Source organism: Hyperolius riggenbachi, chromosome 2 (assembly GCF_040937935.1).
Source record: "Hyperolius riggenbachi isolate aHypRig1 chromosome 2, aHypRig1.pri, whole genome shotgun sequence".
NCBI lineage: Eukaryota > Metazoa > Chordata > Amphibia > Anura > Hyperoliidae > Hyperolius > Hyperolius riggenbachi.
The window spans coordinates 131686887-131707485 of NC_090647.1; the positions used below are offsets into that span (position 1 = coordinate 131686887).

Here is a 20599-nt window from a genome sequence, read left to right on the forward strand (position 1 = left end):
TTTAACCACTAATTTGGTATTTTAAAGATACATTCTTCAGGCTACACTCAGAGAAAAAAAATGTTTTGTGAGGTTTCAAAAGTAAAAAGTTACTTTAGGCCTCTTTTCCACAGACGGCTTAAAGTGGACCCAAATTAAAAATACAAGAATTCAGAAATAATATCTATTTTCTAAATTATAATAATAAATAGCAGCCTTTTTTTCAGCTGCATGATGATAAATATAAAATATTTAACATTTATTGGAGGAACCCCTCCCTTCCTTTCATATTGCCGGGACAGAATAAGGCAGACTGGTGAAGTAGGTGGTGTCCAGCAAAGGAGGAATTGCTAATGGCTGCCACCGGTATCACCCTAGCTATGAAAAGAGAAGGGTGAAAAGCATGCACTGAAATGCTCATAGGCTTGAAGGAGTGTTTATTTATCTTTGTATGTGTCAGAGTGGAAAAAAAGGGAGAAGGTCCGCACTTGTCAGCTCAACACCTTCATTAATGGACGTATCCAGTAACACTAACAACAGGCATCAAGGCTGACAAGTTTCGGACGTCAGTCCTTACTCATACCCTATGGCCTCACTTCCAAAGCAAATAATACCATTCAACGAATGAGAAGGGTAGGTCAGCACAGGCATCACACAAATAGTGTACTTTATCATGAATGTGGATCCAAAAATGGAAACAAGGAAGCACCTATCACAATGTGTCAACAGGTGCAAAACGCCAACCAGGCCTGGTTTTCTTGAATTCGCAGTCCCTTTGTCAGTTTTTTTAAAAATAAAATACAGATCTTACAGGAACTCTATCCCTTTGCTTCTCTGTCCAAAATTAACAACATTCAGAAACTGTACATCTCTTTTATAGTATCTCAATTTATAGTTTATTAACTATTACTACACATCATCATACAGCAGACCACAGGGCCCTTCTTTATATACTTTATATGCTGTATACCCATTAGCTCCAGGAAGCCTGGAATTCTTCCTCTAGCTTTAACTAATATACTATATACAATACAGTATATATAAATGGTTTGCTTGCTTTTCATCAGAAATGTTTATGTTTAATTGGAACGTAAGTTTCGAAACTCCCAAAACGTTTCTACTTCTGTTTACATTTCCTTTACCTCCAGGTGAAAAGTTGTGTGAGAATCAATCCACTGTTGACTATCAGTTAAAGTGGACCCAAATTAAAAATCCAAGATTTCAGAAATAAAATCTATTTTCTAAATTATAATAATAAATAGCAGCCTTTTTTCAGCTGCATGATGACAAACATAAAATAGTTTACATTTATTGGAGGAACCCCTTCCCTTTCTTTCATATTGTCGGGACAGAATAAGGCAGACTGGTGAAGTAGGTGGTGTCCGGCAATGGAGGAATTGCTAATGGCTGCCACCTGTATAACCCTAGTTATGGAAAGAGAAGGCTGAAAAGCATGCATTGAAATGCTCATAGGCTTGAAGGAGTGTTTATTTATCTTTGTATGTGTCAGAGTGGTGCAACTAAATATTTTGAATTAAAAAAATGTTCGGTTTGGGTCCGCTTTAAGCCACAATTGCTCTTAATATAATACTGCAGAGATAAACTTACCACCACTGAGATCCTCATCTTCATGCCCTGTTCTAAGGCTTTCAAAGCTTTCTCTCTTTTACGAATTTTCTCCTGGGTCAGCCCCACAATCTTGCACATTGTTTCCTTAAAGATGTCCCTATTTCCGTAGAAGATGGGGGCATTATAGGACAGAATCTTCACACCTGGGATTTCGTAACACTAATTACAAGAACATTTTGTTAGCTTCTGGCAGATGATCATAAAAATGTTTTCATTAAAACAAATAGAACATTTTGAGTTATGGCATATTGTAGTTTCATGGACGTTTTATTGCCAGCTCTTCGTCATGTGTACCATTTGTATTTGCTAGCAGAACTCAGGAACTGTACTAATGGGTCCCGAGGTCTGCTACGCTCTCAGAGTGATATCCCACCTTTAAGACATTGTTGTGACATGTATCACTGCCGGATCACCCCTGATGATGGTGCTAGGCCAAAGCTGGTCAGGATTTTGAGAAGTGAGGGCAAGGGTAAAGGGCAGGTTTACTGCTCATACTGCACACTGAACTTGATATGCATTTTATTTAATGTTTGCAAGGAGTGGACCCTCCAGGTGACGTGAGTGCACATGCTCCTGAATTGTTTTATGCTTTTTATGAGTGGATAAACATTTGATTGTGTATACTGAGGACCTGCTAACATTATTTATTTGTGTGATAGCAGCCACTTGTGAGCTTGTTACTTCTGTCGTGCACAGGGTGGCTGCATACTACTTGTTTCATTTTGTCTATTAGGTACATTAACCACTTAAACCCCCGCGGTACGAATTTCTCCGTCCCTTTTTTCCCCCCTAAAAAACCAGGGACGGAGAAATCCGTACCTTCCGCGCTAGCGCCGCTGTCCGCGCTCCCGCCGCTCGTGCGCGTGCACCCGCCGCTCGTGCACGCCGCCGCCTGCTCGCACGGAGATCAATGAACGGGAAAATCCATTCCCGTTCGTTGATCTAAGCCCCCGCAATAACCACGCTGCTTCTATTAGAAACAGCGCGATCATAGTGATTCACCCAGCCTCCTACTGCTTCCTGTAAGCGTCCTGAAGGAAGCTTACAGGTCGCATGTAAACAAGCACACTGTGGCCATCTTGTGGCCAAATAGTAAACTACACCCTAAAAGCATTTTACATAAACAAACATTACATTTACACAATAAATTAACTCATTACCTCCCACACTCCCCAATTTTTTTATTATTTTTTTTGTAATTAAAAAAAAAAATACAATAAAAAAAAAAAATCATAAATAGTTACCTTAAGGACTGAACTTTTTAAATATTTATGTCAAGAGGGTATAACACTGTTACTTTATAAACTGCGGGCTTGTAATTAGGGATGGATGCAAAACTGAAAAAAATGCACCTTTATTTCCAAATACAATATTGTCGCCAAACATTGTGCTAGGGACATAATTTAAATGGTTTTATAACCGGGACAAATGGTTAAATACATTTCATGGGTTTTAATTACAGTAGCATGCTTTATTTAAAAACTATAATGGCCGAAAACTGAAAAGTAATAATTTTTTCCCACATTTTTTCCTATTTTCCCATTAAAACACATTTAGAATAAAATAATTCTTGGCATAATGTCCCACCTAAAGAAAGCCTAATTGGTGGCGAAAAAAACAAGATATAATTAATTTCATTGGGATAAGTAATAATAAAGTTATAGACGAATTAATGGAAGGAGCGCTGAAAGGTGAAAATTGCTCTGGTGTTCAAGGGGTAAAACCCCTCAGTGGTGAAGTGGTTAACAGTTAATTTGCGTACATGAAAAAAGGGCGCCATGAAAAAAGGGCCCTGCTGGATAATAAAATGGCGCTGGTGGATAACGAAATCTGATAACGATAAACATCGTTGTCAAACTTGGTTAACGATAAATAAAGTTGTAAAAAGGGATAGGAAATAATAACGAAAATATACAGGATCTTCTAAAAAAAATTAGCATATTGTGATAAAGTTCATTATTTTCTGTAATGTACTGATAAACATTAGACTTTCATATATTTTAGATTCATTACACACAACTGAAGTAGTTCAAGTCTATTATTGTTTTAATATTGGTGATTTTGGCATACAGTTATGCACTCAATACTTGGTCGGGAATCCTTTTGCAGAACTGACTGCTTCAATGCGGCGTGGCATGGAGGCAATCAGCCTGTGGCACTGCTCAGGTGTTATGGAGGCCCAGGATGCTTCGATAGCGGCCTTAAGCTCATCCAGAGTGTTGGGTCTTGCATCTCTCAACTTTCTCTTCACAATATCCCACAGATTCTCTATGGGTTATTAAAACAATAAAAGGCTTGAACTACTTCAGTTGTGTGTATTTGAATCTAAAATATATAAAAGTCTAATGTTTATCAGTACATTACAGAAAATAATTTTCGTCCACCCTCAGCCAGCGACCCTTTTTCCTGCTACCGTTAATTTATTCTTTTAATGTACATATATAACCTGTACCTTGTCATTGTGTTCTACTGGTCGATATATTTCTGTATTGACTGCTCTTCCCAGAACGGAGCATTGAGTCCTAAAATGTACCATAAAAAATAAATTAAAGATTGTGATTGTACATTAAATTAATAAAATAACATATTGAAAAAGCTTTGTAATTTCTTATTCTCATTTGACACCAGACATAAAATTAATCTATACTTTGTTTGAAAATGAACTTAGATAACAGCTGGGAATTACTAAAAGGATAAGTATATCAATGAACACAGCTTTAAAGGAAACCTAAAGTAAAAAACATACAGAGGTTGACATATTTTTTTTTTAATTTTAAAGAGAATCTGTATTGTTAAAATCGCACAAAAGTAAACATACCAGTGCGTTAGGGGACATCTCCTATTACCCTCTGTCACAATTTCGCCGCTCCTCGCCGCATTAAAAGTGGTTAAAAACAGTTTTAAAAAGTTTGTTTATAAACAAACAAAATGGCCACCAGAACAGGAAGTAGGTTGATGTACAGTATGTCCCCACATAGAAAATACAATCATACACAAGCAGGCTGTATACACCCTTCCTTTTGAATCTCAAGAGATCATTTGTGTGTTTCTTTCCCCCTGCAGCTATCTTCCACTGAAGTGTCAGGCTGTTTCTTCCTGCAGAGTGCAGACAGCTCTGCCTGTATGTAATTCCTCAGTATGTGAAAGCCCAGCCAGCTCAGAGGAGGATTTATCCAGCTTGTAAAAGATAAGAGAGAAGAGAGAAGATGCCCTAATCTAAATAATACACAGGCAGTGTGCAGAGAGGGGCCTGGAGGGGGGAGATGCATCACAGAACCACAACACTGAAGAACTTGGCAGCCTTCCAGACACAGGCTGACAAGTCTGACAAGAGAGAGATAAGTTGATTTATTACAAAGATGGTGATAGTAAAACGTGCTGCAGTAAGCCAGAACACATTAGAATAGCTTTTGGAACTTGTAGGATGATAAAAAACAGGATGCAATTTTTGTTACGGAGTCTCTTTAAACAATACCAGTTGCCTGGAAGTCCTGCTGATCCTCTGTTTGTAATACTTTTAGCCACAGCCCCTTAACATGCGTGCAGATAGTAGGCTCCTGACAGAAATTCCGACTGGAATAGCTGCATGTTTGTTTTAGGTGTGTGAATCAGACACTACTGCAACCAGACATCAGCAGGGCTGCCAGGCAACCGTATTGTTTAAAAGAAAATTAATATGGCAGCCTCCATATACCTCTATGCATGAGAAAATCTCTACTGCGCCTGCGCAGTACACTCCCGGCAATGGGAACGAGGACGTGCAGGTGCAGTGGACGGCGACTGCCAGAAGTGAAAGTGAGCTGCGCTGGGGGAGTGGAGGACCATTTGGTAACTTCGCGGGCACAGGTCAGCTGTAGGGGGCTGACAGCCAGGTCCTCTTTAAATTCCTATAATAGATATTTTAAACAATGATCAATACATAAGAAATGCAGGTAGTAGCATTCACTCACCTGCCAGGTATCATGTCAGCATGTATATCACCCGAGAGTCACAGAATTTAGATGACTGAAAGTGGCAAGGCAGCAGATGGAGTGGTTCTTCTACATTTCATGGTGTACTAAAAGGCACACAGTGTCTTTGTGGCCGTATGTATCTCATTATTATTGAATAAATCTGTGCAATAATCATGAAATACATATCATTCAGAAGTTTCCAATCTGGCTCTTGATATTAAAATTAACCGATGTTCAGCTTATATTGGTGATTTTTTTCTTTAACTCCATCATGGGATTTACTTATAAAATTGCTAAGGCATAGCTCTACATTGAACCAGATACATGTGAATTTTTTTTTCGAAAAATGTTTTGTGTGTTTAGGGTGTTTGGTAGTATTTGTAGCACTTTTATTTTTGACCTTCGATCTGTTTTTTGGCTTAATATCTGAGCAATATTTTTGTGTAGCAGCAGGATAAAAAACATAAAACAATGAGATCTAAATAACATTTCAAAGATTCTACAAATGATAGTTTAAAAAGAGAAAAGACTGCAAGTAAACCAAATGTGTAACTGCGTACCTCTGTGTCCGGCAAACCACAGTCATCATGGAGAAGACAACACCGACTGCCAGGCCCGCTTCCACATTCAGAATAATTACCGCCAGCCATGTGACCACCCATACTGACTGCCAAACAAAATCAAAGAATGTCACTGTGTATATAAACATCACCAATTTAAAGTACAGTAGAGTACCAGTTCTCTGGAACTCAACTAACCAGCAGTCTCAACCAACCAGCACAAAGGCCAACTTCTTAGGCTTTGTGGGCTCTGTTGTGATTAAAGCCTGGGTTCCATGGCTCCCCCAAGGTTTACCATGTATACTTTAATTCCTGTATTTTAACATTTAATGCAGAGGTCATGGCATGTATATAGAGTACTGTATTAGCTGGGCCTACTTTTAACATTGAGGTTAAAACAGCCAGAAAGCACATTTACCCGGCATCAGCTGATCCCTTTCGATGCCAGATAACCGAGACTCTACTACATATTTCTTATCATACTTATCATATTAACTCTATGTATTCCAGGTATTTCAAAAACCATATTATACAGACACAAGTGATTATGCCCATGCCATTAATGGGTGCTCAGTGGCCTCCTGATCACATGGATGCACGGAGTGTACCCAGATCATTGCTATGGACCGTTGCATGTTTCTCTTTGAAAGATGCCTTGCAAACCTGTCAGCTGTTACTGAGATAAGAACGATTACTCCCATTAAATTTGTGTGCAGGCTTATTTGCATCTCAGTCACTATCTCTTGTAGGAACATTGAGCGTAATGGTGACCATACATGGTACAATTTTTTAATTTTTTTTTACGATTAGATAGTTTAGTTCCATTATGCCGTTAGATCAAATATAAAGATTTTTCCAACATGTCTGATCGGATTTTTATTGAAAAAATGGGATAATCGTTCGTTTTTCCTTATCGAAAAAAAAATATTCTTTTCAACTTTTATTCGATTGTTTTGGTCAAATAAACAGAAAAATCAGACAATTGTATTGTACCATCTATGGGCACCATAAGGAAGGATATAATTGCTATTATCTGCATGGCATTAATATCTGTTTATCATTATAAATATCTGCTTGTTGTTGATATTTGATTGCCATTAGTAATATTTGCCCCAACTCAATGTTACTGTATACACCCATTTATACTTAGCCACAACCCACACCAACAGGACTGCCTCCTCACACATTCCCCAATTCCAGGGGATCCATTCGTCTAATTTTCTAAAAGATCCTGAAGCAAGAGGTATATGGAGGCTGACATATTTCTTTATTTTTAGGGCCTACTTCCACTATGCCCAAGTCTGGGCCGAATCTGCTGCGTTTTTCTGCATGTGAGTGGGGCCCTGCATGTGCAGGAGGCCGACACACACAACATCAGAAGGTGCATAGACTGCACTGTCTGATGTTCACACTGCATGCATTCCAGACCAGTGCGGTCTGCGAACGGATGCTGCACGCATTTTTTAACAAAACGCGTGGCTGACTTTCAGTGAATGGGATCAGCCACGCAACGCATACAAACGCAGATTGCGTGCATTCGTACGCATTGTGTTCTGAACACACGACCATCCGCATTTCATGATGTGAACATGGCCTTAGTGATTCGGGCTGCGACTTCGCAGCAGAACGGGAGCCGCAGCCGAATCAGAAACTGCCACGGCTCCTTGTGGAAATGAGCCCTTATACAATACCAGACATTGGAAGTGTCTGAATCACACACCTAAAACAAGCATTCAGCTAATGTTATCAGATTTTTGCCATAAACATCTGATCTGCATGCTTTCAGGGTCTATGGCTAAATGTACTTGAGACGATGGATCACCAGCCTCTTTCAGGTTTCCTTTAACTTGTGATAATAAAGCCTTTGCTGTAACATCATGAAATGCAATACTTCCTTCTACCAACAGGTGGCAGAAATGTATTTCTTTTAAATGAATTGTCTGCCAATGTAAAGAAGACAATTCATTTAAAGGAATACTGTAGGGGGGGTGGGAGGAAATGAGTTGAACTTAGCTGGGGCTTCTAATGGTCCCCCGCAGACATCCTGTGCCCGCGCAGCCACTCACCGATGCTCTGTCCCTGCCTCTGGTTCACTTCTGGAATTTCAGACTGTAAAGTCTGAAAACCACTGTGTCTGCATTGCCGTGTCTTCGCTCCAGCTGATGTCACCAGTAGCGTACTGCGCAGGCCCAGTATGGTCTGGGCCTGCACAGTACGCTCCTGGTGACATCAGCGGGAGTGAGGACATGGTAGCGCAGGCGCAGTGGTTTTCAGACTTTAAAGTCTGAAATTCCAGAAGTGAACCAGAGGCGGGGACAGAGCATCGGTGAGTGGCTGCGCGGGCACAGGATGTCTGCGGGGGACCATTAGAAGCCCCAGGTAAGTTCAACTCATTTTCCCCCAACCCCCATACAGTATTCCTTTAAAGCGGAACTGTAGATATTTTTTAAACACAGTTTCACTTACTTGGGGCTTCTGCAAGCCCCCACAGCTGTCCTGTCCCGCGCCGGTCCTCCACGAGTCTCCATGTTCCCGCCGCCAGGCCGTTCCTTACCTCAACTTGTAAGTCGAGGCCAGCGCAGCCCTGCCACGTGCATCTTTTCTTTGCGTTCTCCGCTGCAATAGCGCTATTGCAGACTGGAACACAAAGAAAGGATACTCGTGACCAGAGCCGCGAAGACATATTGGCCCAGCGGCAAAACCGAAAGTAGCTGGCGGCGGGAGAACGAAGGATCATGCAGGACCGGCGCAGGACAGGACGGCTGCTGGGGGCTTGCAGAAGCCCCAGGTAAGTGAAACAGTGTGTTGAAAAAGTATTTACAGTTCTGCTTTAAAAGAATAGCTACCTTTTTTTCTTTTTGCATGTCTTCAAGTATTTGTATAGACTGCTTGAGAATCAAGCAAATAATTTAAGAACTTTAAATAGTATATTTCCAAGAATCTAGCAGTAGTGTTGTGACTTTTATTATCTATAAGAAAAACTCACAAAATCGGTCTTGCTGATTTTCCATAACTCTGGAAGCTCCTGAAACTGCAGGAACATTTGCCTGAGGCTGACAACATTTATGCATGCGAGGACTGCCTGCAGAAAAACAGAACAGAGTTACCATAGTGAATACACCGAGAAAAGCAAATAATGTTAAATAACCCGTATGATAGCTTTGTAAGAAAGATCGCCAATCAGGCTTCTAGAGCGAATAATCCTGTTCCACAAATCTTGTCCCATGACTTCAAGCTTCTGGGCGGATTTAAGTACCCTTGTCGCTGGTTTGAACAAGTTGAACTGGCAACAGGGATTTTTAAGGTGAAACGAGCATTTGCATGCCCTCTCAGCTTAATTTCGGGCCACAATCAGAATCCAGAAAAGTATAAACATCCTGACAGTGGCTGTATGTTAAATTTTAGTAGAATGGATCACACTGAGCTGGCATGGAGTCCCTGCCATCATGGATGAATACAATTTTTAGTATCTGTAACAGATGTGCAGTTACTGCATTGCAAGAAACTACTGCAGCTGCTTAGAATGCCCAGCAGGTCCAGGGATCTAGTTACTAGACGGTGGATGCTCCACTACCAACTACCCATGTGATAGAGGCCTTACTCAGGTATATGTAGTGTGAAATAGATTTTGTGGTTACCCCTCCTCCTCACATTCTGTAGTTATTTTGGTGCAAAAGGAATCTCACCTTTGGCAAATAATTAAATAGAGGACCAACCCAAATCAGAACGACTAGTACCACAGCACTGGTGAAAAATCCGGAAAGCTGAAACAAAATTAAATCATATGATTTATACAAAAGAAGAATATTATCATAATGAAGATCACTCTACCCACAATGCTTTGTATTTAGAAGGGTATAAAACCATCACCCAAGACAACTCCAGCCACAGATATATCTACACCAATCAGTCACAGCATTACAACCTCTAAAAGCAGAATTAAATAAGAGTGATTATCGCTTTACAATTAACTGATAACCACACATGGTAGTCATAGTAGTCATGCACTGACTCTTGTGTGATGTCTGAAGTCAAAATATTGGGAGAAAATTAAACCAAAATACTATATCCTTAGGGCCCTTTTCCACTAGCAATCACAAACGCTTGCGATGCGATTTTTCATTTGCATTGCATTATCCCTCTTAAAATCGCTCCAGAAAGCGATTGAAATTTGCGATTTAAAAACCGAATCACTATAGTGGAAAATACTTCTCATAATTTTTATGATAAAGTAGCAACCTTAGCGATTTAAAAATCACTAGCGATTTGCAATTTTGCGATTCAGCTGTGCAGTGGAAAAAGGCCCTATATGGTGTTCCACTACACCCTAAGGCCTGGAACCCACTACAATTCGCAAATCGCTAGCGCAATTGCTAGCGTTTTTTTAATTAGCATTTTGTAAGCAATTTCATGAGCGTTTTCCAGCGATTTTGGTAGCAATATTAGTGTTTTAGTGTAAGCTTTTTGTCAGCGATTGTGATAGCGATTTGCGATTAGTGATTTTAATTCTGATTGGCCCTTTCATTTTCTTTAATTTTTTTTACAGTGTGCAGTCATTTAAAATCACACACAAATCTCTTTGTGTAGCGATTCATGAGCGATTTGCCAGCGCTTCAATACTTTACATTGAAGCGCCAACGCTCCCAAAATGCTGCACGTCCTGCGATTTGATAATTGCAATCGCTACTGTGGAATTTGTTACATTTATTTACATTTTAGGGAAATTGCAGGATTGCAAAATATAGATTTTCTCAGGCATTTTCTTCAGGTGACAACATCGACTTGTTTCAAACTTTCAAGTCACTAGGGACCACCTTGTCCTGGTCAACAATGCTTGGCCAAGTCGATCGACCAGGTGAATCACTTGCCGCTGTACACATTCTCAGTAGAGGCGGTCGCTACTGGCAGCCTCTGTTGAGTTTAACCTAGTGTGTATGAGAAGCTTTAGACTGTGTTTCACATTTCGGTCCTTTATGTGATTGAGTTTGCCACCCCTTGAAGATATTATTAAAGAGGAACTTTACTGAATACAATGTAACAAATAAAATAGCTTATTTTTTAAAATATTGCTTTATAAATTATGTAGTCCTTATTTGCCAACTGTTAAATCTTTCCTCACCCTGATCTACATTCTGAAATGTATCACAGGTTGCCACATCTTTTCTACTGGTGGGTGCATCGCTGCAGAAATGTTTGTTTACTGCTGTTTCGAAGCTAACAGAAATAACAACTGCTGTCCCAGAATGCTCTTGGAGGAGAATTCTGCATAATAAACAGCCTAGGCTAAACATCACTCAGAGGGCAGAGTTATATACTATAGTATAGTACTATGCTATTTTGTGCATTCAGTCAGTACCACATACAGTATACACTACATATACTTTACATTCATTCCCATGCAAAAGCATTCTGCCATTTTCATTATGTAGTTTTATAACTATAAGACAAGATTTCCAGAAAATGGCAGCCAGCGTGGGTGAATCCTGCTAAATCCAGCTGGATTTGGATTAACGGTACAATTTTTTCACCAAATGCGATCTTTCGATGTATTTTGAATGATCAAATTGTATAGAAAGTTTGCCGTTTATGAAGGCAATTGATTGGTCAATTGCTTAATAGTATAAAATCGATTGGAAAGTTGGATTTTATGATTGCATTTGAAGAAAGAATCGTTCAGTAAATGTGAACATTCGATAATTGCTGTCCAATTAGTTACGATCATTCAAATCGCAATGAAAGATTGCATTTAGTAGCAAATATATATCGGTGCCAAGGGACAATGGAACCGCCGCTGAGAAGAACAATGTCCAAAAGTTCAGAAGTCAGGCATACATCAAAGGTCAGCGCAGGTTTAGAAAGTCATTGTATGTAGGGAATGGTAAATTCTTCACCACAATATATCAAATGCTCAGAGGTAGGTATCCGCCAAACATCAAAACTAGAAAAGGCTTACCAGCTCCCAACAACCCACATTATAAGGTTGTGAAATGGCTCATGTCACAGATAACGTCCAGGGAACATCAGACGTCGTGAAGATCCAGTGGACATCCGTGTGGAGGTAAAGTTTCAGGAATTTATATAGGAAAACAAAAACGGCAATATCTAAGCGTAACCCGTTTATTTAGATAAAATTTCTTTAAAAGGCAGTAGACATAAAAACGATAACTCACATACGGGGCCCATAAACAGGGAACCCCAGAAGATTAGCGCGCATGTAATGATCAATCGAAGATCAATAGACAATGGTGCCGCCTGTTACCTTCCCGACCGGTTTCGCAGTCTTGCGTCATCAGGGGAGATGATGACGCAAGACTGCGAAACCGGTCGGGAAGGTAACAGGCGGCACCATTGTCTATTGATCTTCGATTGACCATTACATGCGCGCTAATCTTCTGGGGTTCCCTGTTTATGGGCCCCGTATGTGAGTTATCGTTTTTATGTCTACTGCCTTTTAAAGAAATTTTATCTAAATAAACGGGTTACGCTTAGATATTGCCGTTTTTGTTTTCCTATATAAATTCCTGAAACTTTACCTCCACACGGATGTCCACTGGATCTTCACGACGTCTGATGTTCCCTGGACGCTATCTGTGACATGAGCCATTTCACAACCTTATAATGTGGGTTGTTGGGAGCTGGTAAGCCTTTTCTAGTTTTGATGTTTGGCGGATACCTACCTCTGAGCATTTGATATATTGTGGTGAAGAATTTACCATTCCCTACATACAATGACTTTCTAAACCTGCGCTGACCTTTGATGTATGAAAGATTGCATTTGCTGAAAGAATTGTACCGTTAACCTTTAGAAAGAGGTAGCTTGATGTCTAAAAAGACATAAATATATTATAATAAAAGAAAGATAGAATTCACCTGGGTGTGTCCTCCAGCGCTCTCCAGGATGTTAGTTGTAGCCAGAGTAGCAGAGCTGGGGAAACAGTTGAACAGAGAAGAAACCATATTTGATATTCCGTGAGCCAATAGTTCCTAAAAAGAGATGAACTATAATCAAATACTCAAAGTTCATTGGACTTTTACATTTACGTTTACACAATGAAGAATTATAATTCATTGCACTAGCAATTTTGCTCTTATTGAGCCATATGAAAAGAAGGGTGGAGCCTATAATTTACACATGAATGCAGCATAAAGCCTTATCTTATGCTCCACCCCTCTCACTTGCTGATGAATATAAGGGAAAGCCAGTAGCAGTTAGGGTTAGCGTATACATGGGTAGGAGCTTCCTATGATATGACAGTCCATTATGGTTAGGAAGAGAGGGTTGGGGGAGGTTAGGGTTAGGCATCATGAAAGGGTTTATGATAGGGTTGAGATTAGAGTTAAGGCCCACACCCACTACACGATTTCTACCACTATTTTTCCAAAGGTCGGCAATTAGTTTGCCGACGAGCGATCATTTCTGTGCTCTCACGATGCGGGTACAGGTGCGCGATTACGCAACAACGTTTGGTGAAGTGCAGCAATAAGGACGGTCACAGTGGATCGGATCTTTAAGATCCCTGACGACTTGTCCCGCCATGTGCCATCGTGTGTACCCCCTGGCAGCAAGAAGGATCAGGGGATGCTAGTCGTTGGGGGACATTGCTAGGATCCATCTTCCTGCATCCGCTGGTGAGTATTCAGCTTAAGGCATCAGGAAGGACCTTATGTGGAAGGGTATGAAGAGAAGGGATCACTAAGGGATAGCAGTTAGCTAATCAGAATGAATTTTGCTACATTGGTTTTCTCTGGCTTTTTAACCACTTAAGCCTATCTGTACAAGTATTTTCGTCCTGATAGGCGCAGCTAAAGGCAAACTGGACAAGTATTCTCGTCCAGTTTGTAAACTGCGGCACCAGCGGGGAGCGTGGAGCCGCAGCCTACGCACCCTGGCAGTTTTCCATTTTGGCAATTGGGGAAGAGAAAGAAAGCTTCTCTGAACCAATCGCAGTGCCTGTAATGAATAGACATGAGCCTGATCAAAGGCAATATCCATTCATAAGAATGTTTTTTTTTTTAATTTCATTCACGCTCAAACACTTCCTTGTAAACCAAGGAGCGTTTATCGCCTTCTAGTGGCAAAAAGTGATATTACCCTGCACAGTTTTTTTTATTTAAAAAAAAAAAAAGAACAGTAATATACCCTTATGACTTACATATTTTAAAAAAAGATAAGTCCCTAAGGCAACTATTTATGGATTTATTTATTTTTTTAATCTTAAAATTGTTTGCTTGGTAACTGGGGGGGGGGGGGGCTTTGGAAGTGATTTAATTATATTAATTTTAGTGAAAAAAGGCTTACAATTGATGGGACACAAAAAAAAACAGAAAAATACACCTTTATTTCCAAATAATACATTGTCACCATACATTGCACTAGGAACATAATTTAAATGTTGTGATAGCCGGGACTAATGGGCAAATACAATGGGTGGGTTTTATTTATAGTAGCATTGCTTATTTTAAACCTATAGGGGGTGGAATTGGAGAAATAGTGTATTTTTTCCTTTTTGTGTGTATTTGCCTTTAAAATGCATAGAAAATATAGTAATTACTGAAAACAAGTATCCCTCTCAAAAAGCTTAATTTGTGGCCAAAAAAATAAAATATAGATCATTTATGTGTGACGATTAGTGTTAAAGATATTGGCGAATGAATGGGAGGAGCGCTGCGGGCTGAAGTTGTTAAACTGTTTCTATCACCTGCCACCCAATTGAACCTGTGATTCTATTGTACATGCCCTCTTATAAGGATACAGACAGCAATTAAAAAAAAAATAGTAATACACTTTCTCGCTCCATCCACAGAAAATGGCTGCATTCAGGGGCGTGACAAAAGACCCTGCAAGGGATACAGCCGCAGGGAGGCCCAGAAGCAGCAGGAGGCCACGTGGGGAGGAGAAGTTTATTTTCCCTGTCCTGAGAGACTGACAACTAAATGCACAAGGAAAAAAACGCTCTGCTCTCTGCACAGTTGTTCTAATGACTGCATCTGCAGACAAATATTTGTAGACAGTCCCTATTCAGTGTGCAGCAGGCTCTTGTGTACAGCAACCAATCCCCACTCTCTCTACCCCTCCCCAAGTACTCTGGAGAAGACTGAAGAGTCAGTTCTGCTCCATAAGAGATGGACAGAGTGAGTGTAATAAGCTGAGGCTGGGAACACACTCGTCTGTCAGTTTTCTGTATGTGTTTTCTGCACACCATGTGTGTCTGTAAGTGTGAAGGGGGTGGGGGGGGCAGTGGTTTCTAGTTACGCCCCTGGCTGCATTTACCATGTGTAAATAGTATCATAACATTATTGATAAAGGTAATGAGTGGATGTCTCACCTGGTTTGGATCAATGGTATATCTGTGCTTTTCTGCATAGATCATAGCCAGTGACACGGATACAGCATAACCCACAAATGTAATAGCTATAGTGTCTTCAATTACCTCCGGAATGATGCTCAAGGTGGGGAGTTTGGGAACTGGAAAACTGAGAACCAAGAAAACAGAGAACCAATTATTAAAGTTAGTTACGGTACATACTGTAGCTTTCTAAATCTCTACAATATTTCCCACAAACAAAATGCTGACCTTTACAAAACATAGTCAGGCTTAAAACTGGGCAGCGAACTGCTGTACCTCTGAAATCTTCTGCTGTCTGCCGCCCCCAGCATGATAGTCACATGATGCCAGTCCTCAAGTACCCCCAACAGGGCAGGTTTTGCAGGAAACCACAAACATTCACAGGTGGGGTAACTAGTGTCTCGGCAGAGCTCATGAACTACCTCTGTGTATTTTCACAAAACATGCACTGCTAGGGGCAGAGCAGTATCATCCACAAGGCAACCTAGGCAGGTGCCTGGGGCTTAGTGGGTGTCGGGGGCCCATCTTCCACTTTCTTTGACACTTCTCCTATATTAGATTACCAAAACAAGGAGGAACCAACGCTACTACCTTCCATAGGGCCCCATTTCATTGTAGTCCATCTCTGGCTGAAGGTACTTGAGGACTAAGTTAAAAATCCCTGGGCTAGGGACTTGAAAAGACTTGATGAGGCTATGGCAGCAGGAGTGAGGAATGCAGGGGAGGCTGGTCACAACTGCACTCTGGACATGGTCATTATTAGCCAATAGAAGCATCTGTAAAGACCAGCACTCACTTAGGACCCATTCACACATATGGCCGGTGTCGGACTGGGAGCTGGTAAAGCTGAGGAAATCCTCTTGTTGGCCAAGCAGCAGTAATCAGGTGTTGCTGCTCACAGTGGGGACTTGCTGCAGGTTTCTATTGGGAGTGATAACACAGGGTTTCTGCTGCTTGGCCAGCAGATGGATTTCCTCAGTTTTTCCACCTCCCAGTCCGACACTGCTGCTGCATACAGCAGTGCAGAGCATGTACACCACCGCATACCAACTTCTCTCCACTGCTGCCTGGCCTCCAAGTCTAAAATAGTGCTCTTGTTCTATCTCAGAGCAGTGTGGGGTGGCATGGAAAGCCTTAATGATAAATCCTGCTCATAGCCATAACTAGTGATAGTCATGTCTAGGAGAACCCATGGAAAAGCATGTGATTTGTTTGAACAGATGATAGATTTGCAAAGCACAAATCCTGCTTTAGTGCATGATCATGACTGGCAAATCAGAGACTTACATACAGTGGTGTGAAAAACTATTTGCCCCCTTCCTGATTTCTTATTCTTTTGCATGTTTGTCACACTTAAATGTTTCTGCTCATCATAAAACGTTAACTATTAGTCAAAGATAACATAATTGAACACAAAATGCAGTTTTAAATGATGGTTTTTAGTATTTAGTGAGAAAGAAAACTCAAAACCTACATGGCCTACCTTAGCAGCAATAACTGCAATCAAGCGTTTGCGATAACTTGCAACAAGTCTTTTACAGCGCTCTGGAGGAATTTTGGCCCACTCATCTTTGCAGAATTGTTGTAATCCAGCTTTATTTGAGGGTTTTCTAGCATGAACCGCCTTTTTAAGGTCATGCCACAACATCTCAATAGGATTCAGGTCAGGGCTTTGACTAGGCCACTCCAAAGTCTTCATTTTGATTTTCTTCAGCCATTCAGAGGTGGATTTGCTGGTGTCTTTTGGGTCATTGTCCTGCTGCAGCACCCAAGATCGCTTCAGCTTGAGTTGACGAACAGATGGCCGGACATTCTCCTTCAGGATTTTTTGGTAGACAGTAGAATTCATGGTTCCATCTATCACAGCAAGCCTTCCAGGTCCTGAAGCAGCAAAACAACCCCAGACCATCACACTACCACCACCATATTTTACTGTTGGTATGATGTTCTTTTGCTTAAATGCTGTGTTACTTCTACGACAGATTTAACAGGACACGCCCCTTCCAAAAAGTCCAACTTTTTGTCTCGGCGGTCCACAAGGTATTTTCCCACAAGTCTTGGCAATCATTGAGATGTTTTTTTAGCAAAATTGAGACGAGTCTTAATGTTCTTTTTGCTTAAAAGTGGTTTGCGCCTTGGATATCTGCCATGCAGGCCGTTTTCGCCCAGTCTCTTTCTCATGGTGGAGTTGTGAACACTGACCTTAATTGAGGCAAGTGAGGCCTGCAGTTCTTTAGATGTTGTCCTGGGGCCTTTTGTGGCCTCTCGGATGAGTTTTCTCTGCGCTCTTGGGGTAATTTTGGTCGGTCGGCCACTCCTGGGACGGTTCATCACTGTTGCATGTGTTTGCCATTTGTGGATAATAGCTCTCACTGTGGTTTGCTGGAGTCCCAAAGCTTTAGAAATGGCTTTATAACCTTTACCAGACTGATAGATCTCAATTACAGTACTTTTGTTCTCATTTGTTCCTGAATTTCTTTGGATCTTGGCATGATGTCTAGCTTTTGAGGTGCTTTTGGTCTACTTCTCTGTGTCAGATAGCTCCTATTTAAGTGACTTCTTGATTGAAACAGGTGTGACTGTAATCAGGCCTGGGGGTGACTACAGAAATTGAACTCAGGTGTGATAAAACACAGTTAAGTTATTTTTTTTTAACAAGGGGGGCAATCACTTTTTCACACAGGGACATGTAGGTTTTGAGTTTTTTTTCCTCACTAAATAATAAAAACCATCATTTAAAACTGCATTTTGTGTTCAATTATGTTATCTTTGACTAATAGTTAACGTTTTTTGATGAGCAGAAACATTTAAGTGTGACAAACATGCAAAAGAATAAGAAATCAGGAAGGGGGCAAATAGTTTTTCACACCACTGTATCTGTCACCTGACCAAACTGATCACATGCTTCTCCATGAGTGCTCCTAGACATGACCATCACTAGCCATAACCTGAACTTGCCCACCTTCTCCCTCTACTTCCTCCAGTGCAGCACAGGGGAAGGTGGGCAGTCAGCTCTGTGTGTTCAAAGCAAAAGACTGGCTTGTACCCCTTCACAGCTCTTCCCTGATTACCTCTTGCAAGTGAAAAAGGGATATGTATATTTTTGTATTAGCCCTTAGAGAATTTAGGTTATTTGTTTATTTTTAACTGTAAATCAAGTCATCTGGAGTACCCAGTTTGGACAAAGTGGCGTACCTTGTCTCTGGCTGATGGTAAAATTAATCCATTTAGCAGTGGGCACAATTTATGACCAATGGCTAATATTATTATGGTTCTCTGCAAAAAAGTGTCAGTCGAGGCCACCACTGCCAAGAATCTAGTATGTGTACAGCAGCCCCGATCCCCCTCAAAGTCTCGACAAGGGATCTGTTTGAGGGCATTGTTCTTCTTTTACTCACCCTACTGTACAGACGTGGCCCTTGAGTATTCAAAATATATGCATACTGTAGAGCATTCATGTTTATGCCTTTGCAGCAGGGAAGAGGAGGAAGGAGTTTGACATACTGTACCCCATACCCATAGATATACCAAAGCACCCTAAACATGGTTCCATGTTAAGGCATGGATTGGATGCATACATTTTTGAAAGGTAGATTTTGATACATTGTAGCTAAATGCATGCAGAAATACTACAACCACCAGGTCACATATTACTAAGGGCTCTTTCACATTAGGGCAGATTTTCTGCGTTTCAACGCAAAGGGTAAAGTTTGCGTTACCCAAGGTGAAATTAAAGTCCATAGACTTTCATTTTAGCTTTCACATATAACGCAGCCTTTTTGTGCGTTGCGTTACACTGCACCCAGGCGCAGTTTTTCGGCCGACGCTAGCTTTATGCGTTACAATGTTAGTTAATGTAAAACGCACACTATGCGCGTTTTTAATCCGTTAACGCAGGCAATCAGTCCCAGAATGCAACAGAGGAACAATGTAGAAAGTTGAAAACTAAAAGAAAAAAAAATTACTTGCGTTTTTCTATGTGCTGTAACGCATTGAAAACGGATTAAAAACGCACACTCACTGCAGTGCAACGCATATCAAAACGCATTAAAACGCATACAACAAAACGTATGCTTTGAGCGTTCTCCAACGCAAGCTCTGATGTGAAAGAGCCCTAAGGGCACACACACACACACAGAGAAAAACACACACACACATTCACACACAAATAAACACGCACACACACACACTACATAGGTTAACATGTTCCACACATCATTTTCACTAAAAAGGAACCTTGACTTCTGTTGGCTTTCCTCCTATTGTCATACTATACAATTAAAGCATATACACTCCACAATCAACCTGAACTAAGAATTATGGATCCAGCATTTTCCAGAGACAAGTTTCCTATATTTCCATGCATAGTCTACTGAACACGGCACAGTGCTACACTCTATACATATAGGAAAGTGACGGTTACCCGGCTGGTATGCTGCCAACTATTTGCACATTGTAACGGTGGTCTAAAGAGGAAGCAAAAGTCAATCCAGTAGCAACAAGGACCTGCCAAAGACAAAAAAAGGTTTTTTAACTGCAGTACATTAACCACATAAAAAGACGTAATAGAGAAAACAGGTTACACCTGGCCTGGGCAAGACATGGGATAATAGTCAGTCTTGCACACCATAATATTACTATTATTTAATACTAGACGACCTAAGCCCGTTTAAAAACGGGCTCTAGGTCAGTCCTCGCCGCAGCATCACAGCGCGCATGCGCACCCTGAACGTCGTGCGCCCCCGCCATGCACGCCCGCATCACGCGCGCATGTGCCTGCCGGATGTAAACACACGCTCGCCCGGGCATCCCGCTGTCTTGCGCTGTCCCTGTGTCCTGTCCCAAGGGCTGTCAGTGCTTGACATGCGCAGTAGCGCAAAAGTGTACAAGATACAGAGGCGCCAAAAAAATAAAAGGTAATTAAATGAACTTAAAAAACCAACTGGTTAAACAGAGAAGGCAGCGGTGGTCTTACCCCCTCCAAACAGACACAGGCAAGGACTGCGATTCAGACAGTCAACAATTTATTCGGAACTCTAAAAAACAATGCAACGCGTTTCACGGGCCATACATCCCGCTTCCTCAGGCAAAATACAGTAGGAGTCACAGCATCTGTATTATATCAGCGAGC

At 41.0% G+C, this 20599-nt stretch overlaps 1 protein-coding gene across 1 annotated transcript in view; it reads right to left on the reverse strand.

Annotated features, from left to right (window-relative positions):
* Positions 1-20599, reverse strand: part of LOC137544085 (solute carrier family 26 member 10-like) — a 78364-nt gene that overhangs the window by 17545 nt on the left and 40220 nt on the right. Inside the window, exons 6-13 of the mRNA XM_068265148.1 lie at positions 19892-19974; positions 15448-15595; positions 12992-13105; positions 9808-9885; positions 9108-9203; positions 6122-6228; positions 4061-4130; positions 1588-1767 (exon numbers count right to left, since the gene is read on the reverse strand). Of these exons, the coding sequence (XP_068121249.1) occupies positions 1588-1767; positions 4061-4130; positions 6122-6228; positions 9108-9203; positions 9808-9885; positions 12992-13105; positions 15448-15595; positions 19892-19974 (876 nt within the window). The remainder of the gene's footprint in view (positions 1-1587; positions 1768-4060; positions 4131-6121; positions 6229-9107; positions 9204-9807; positions 9886-12991; positions 13106-15447; positions 15596-19891; positions 19975-20599) is intronic.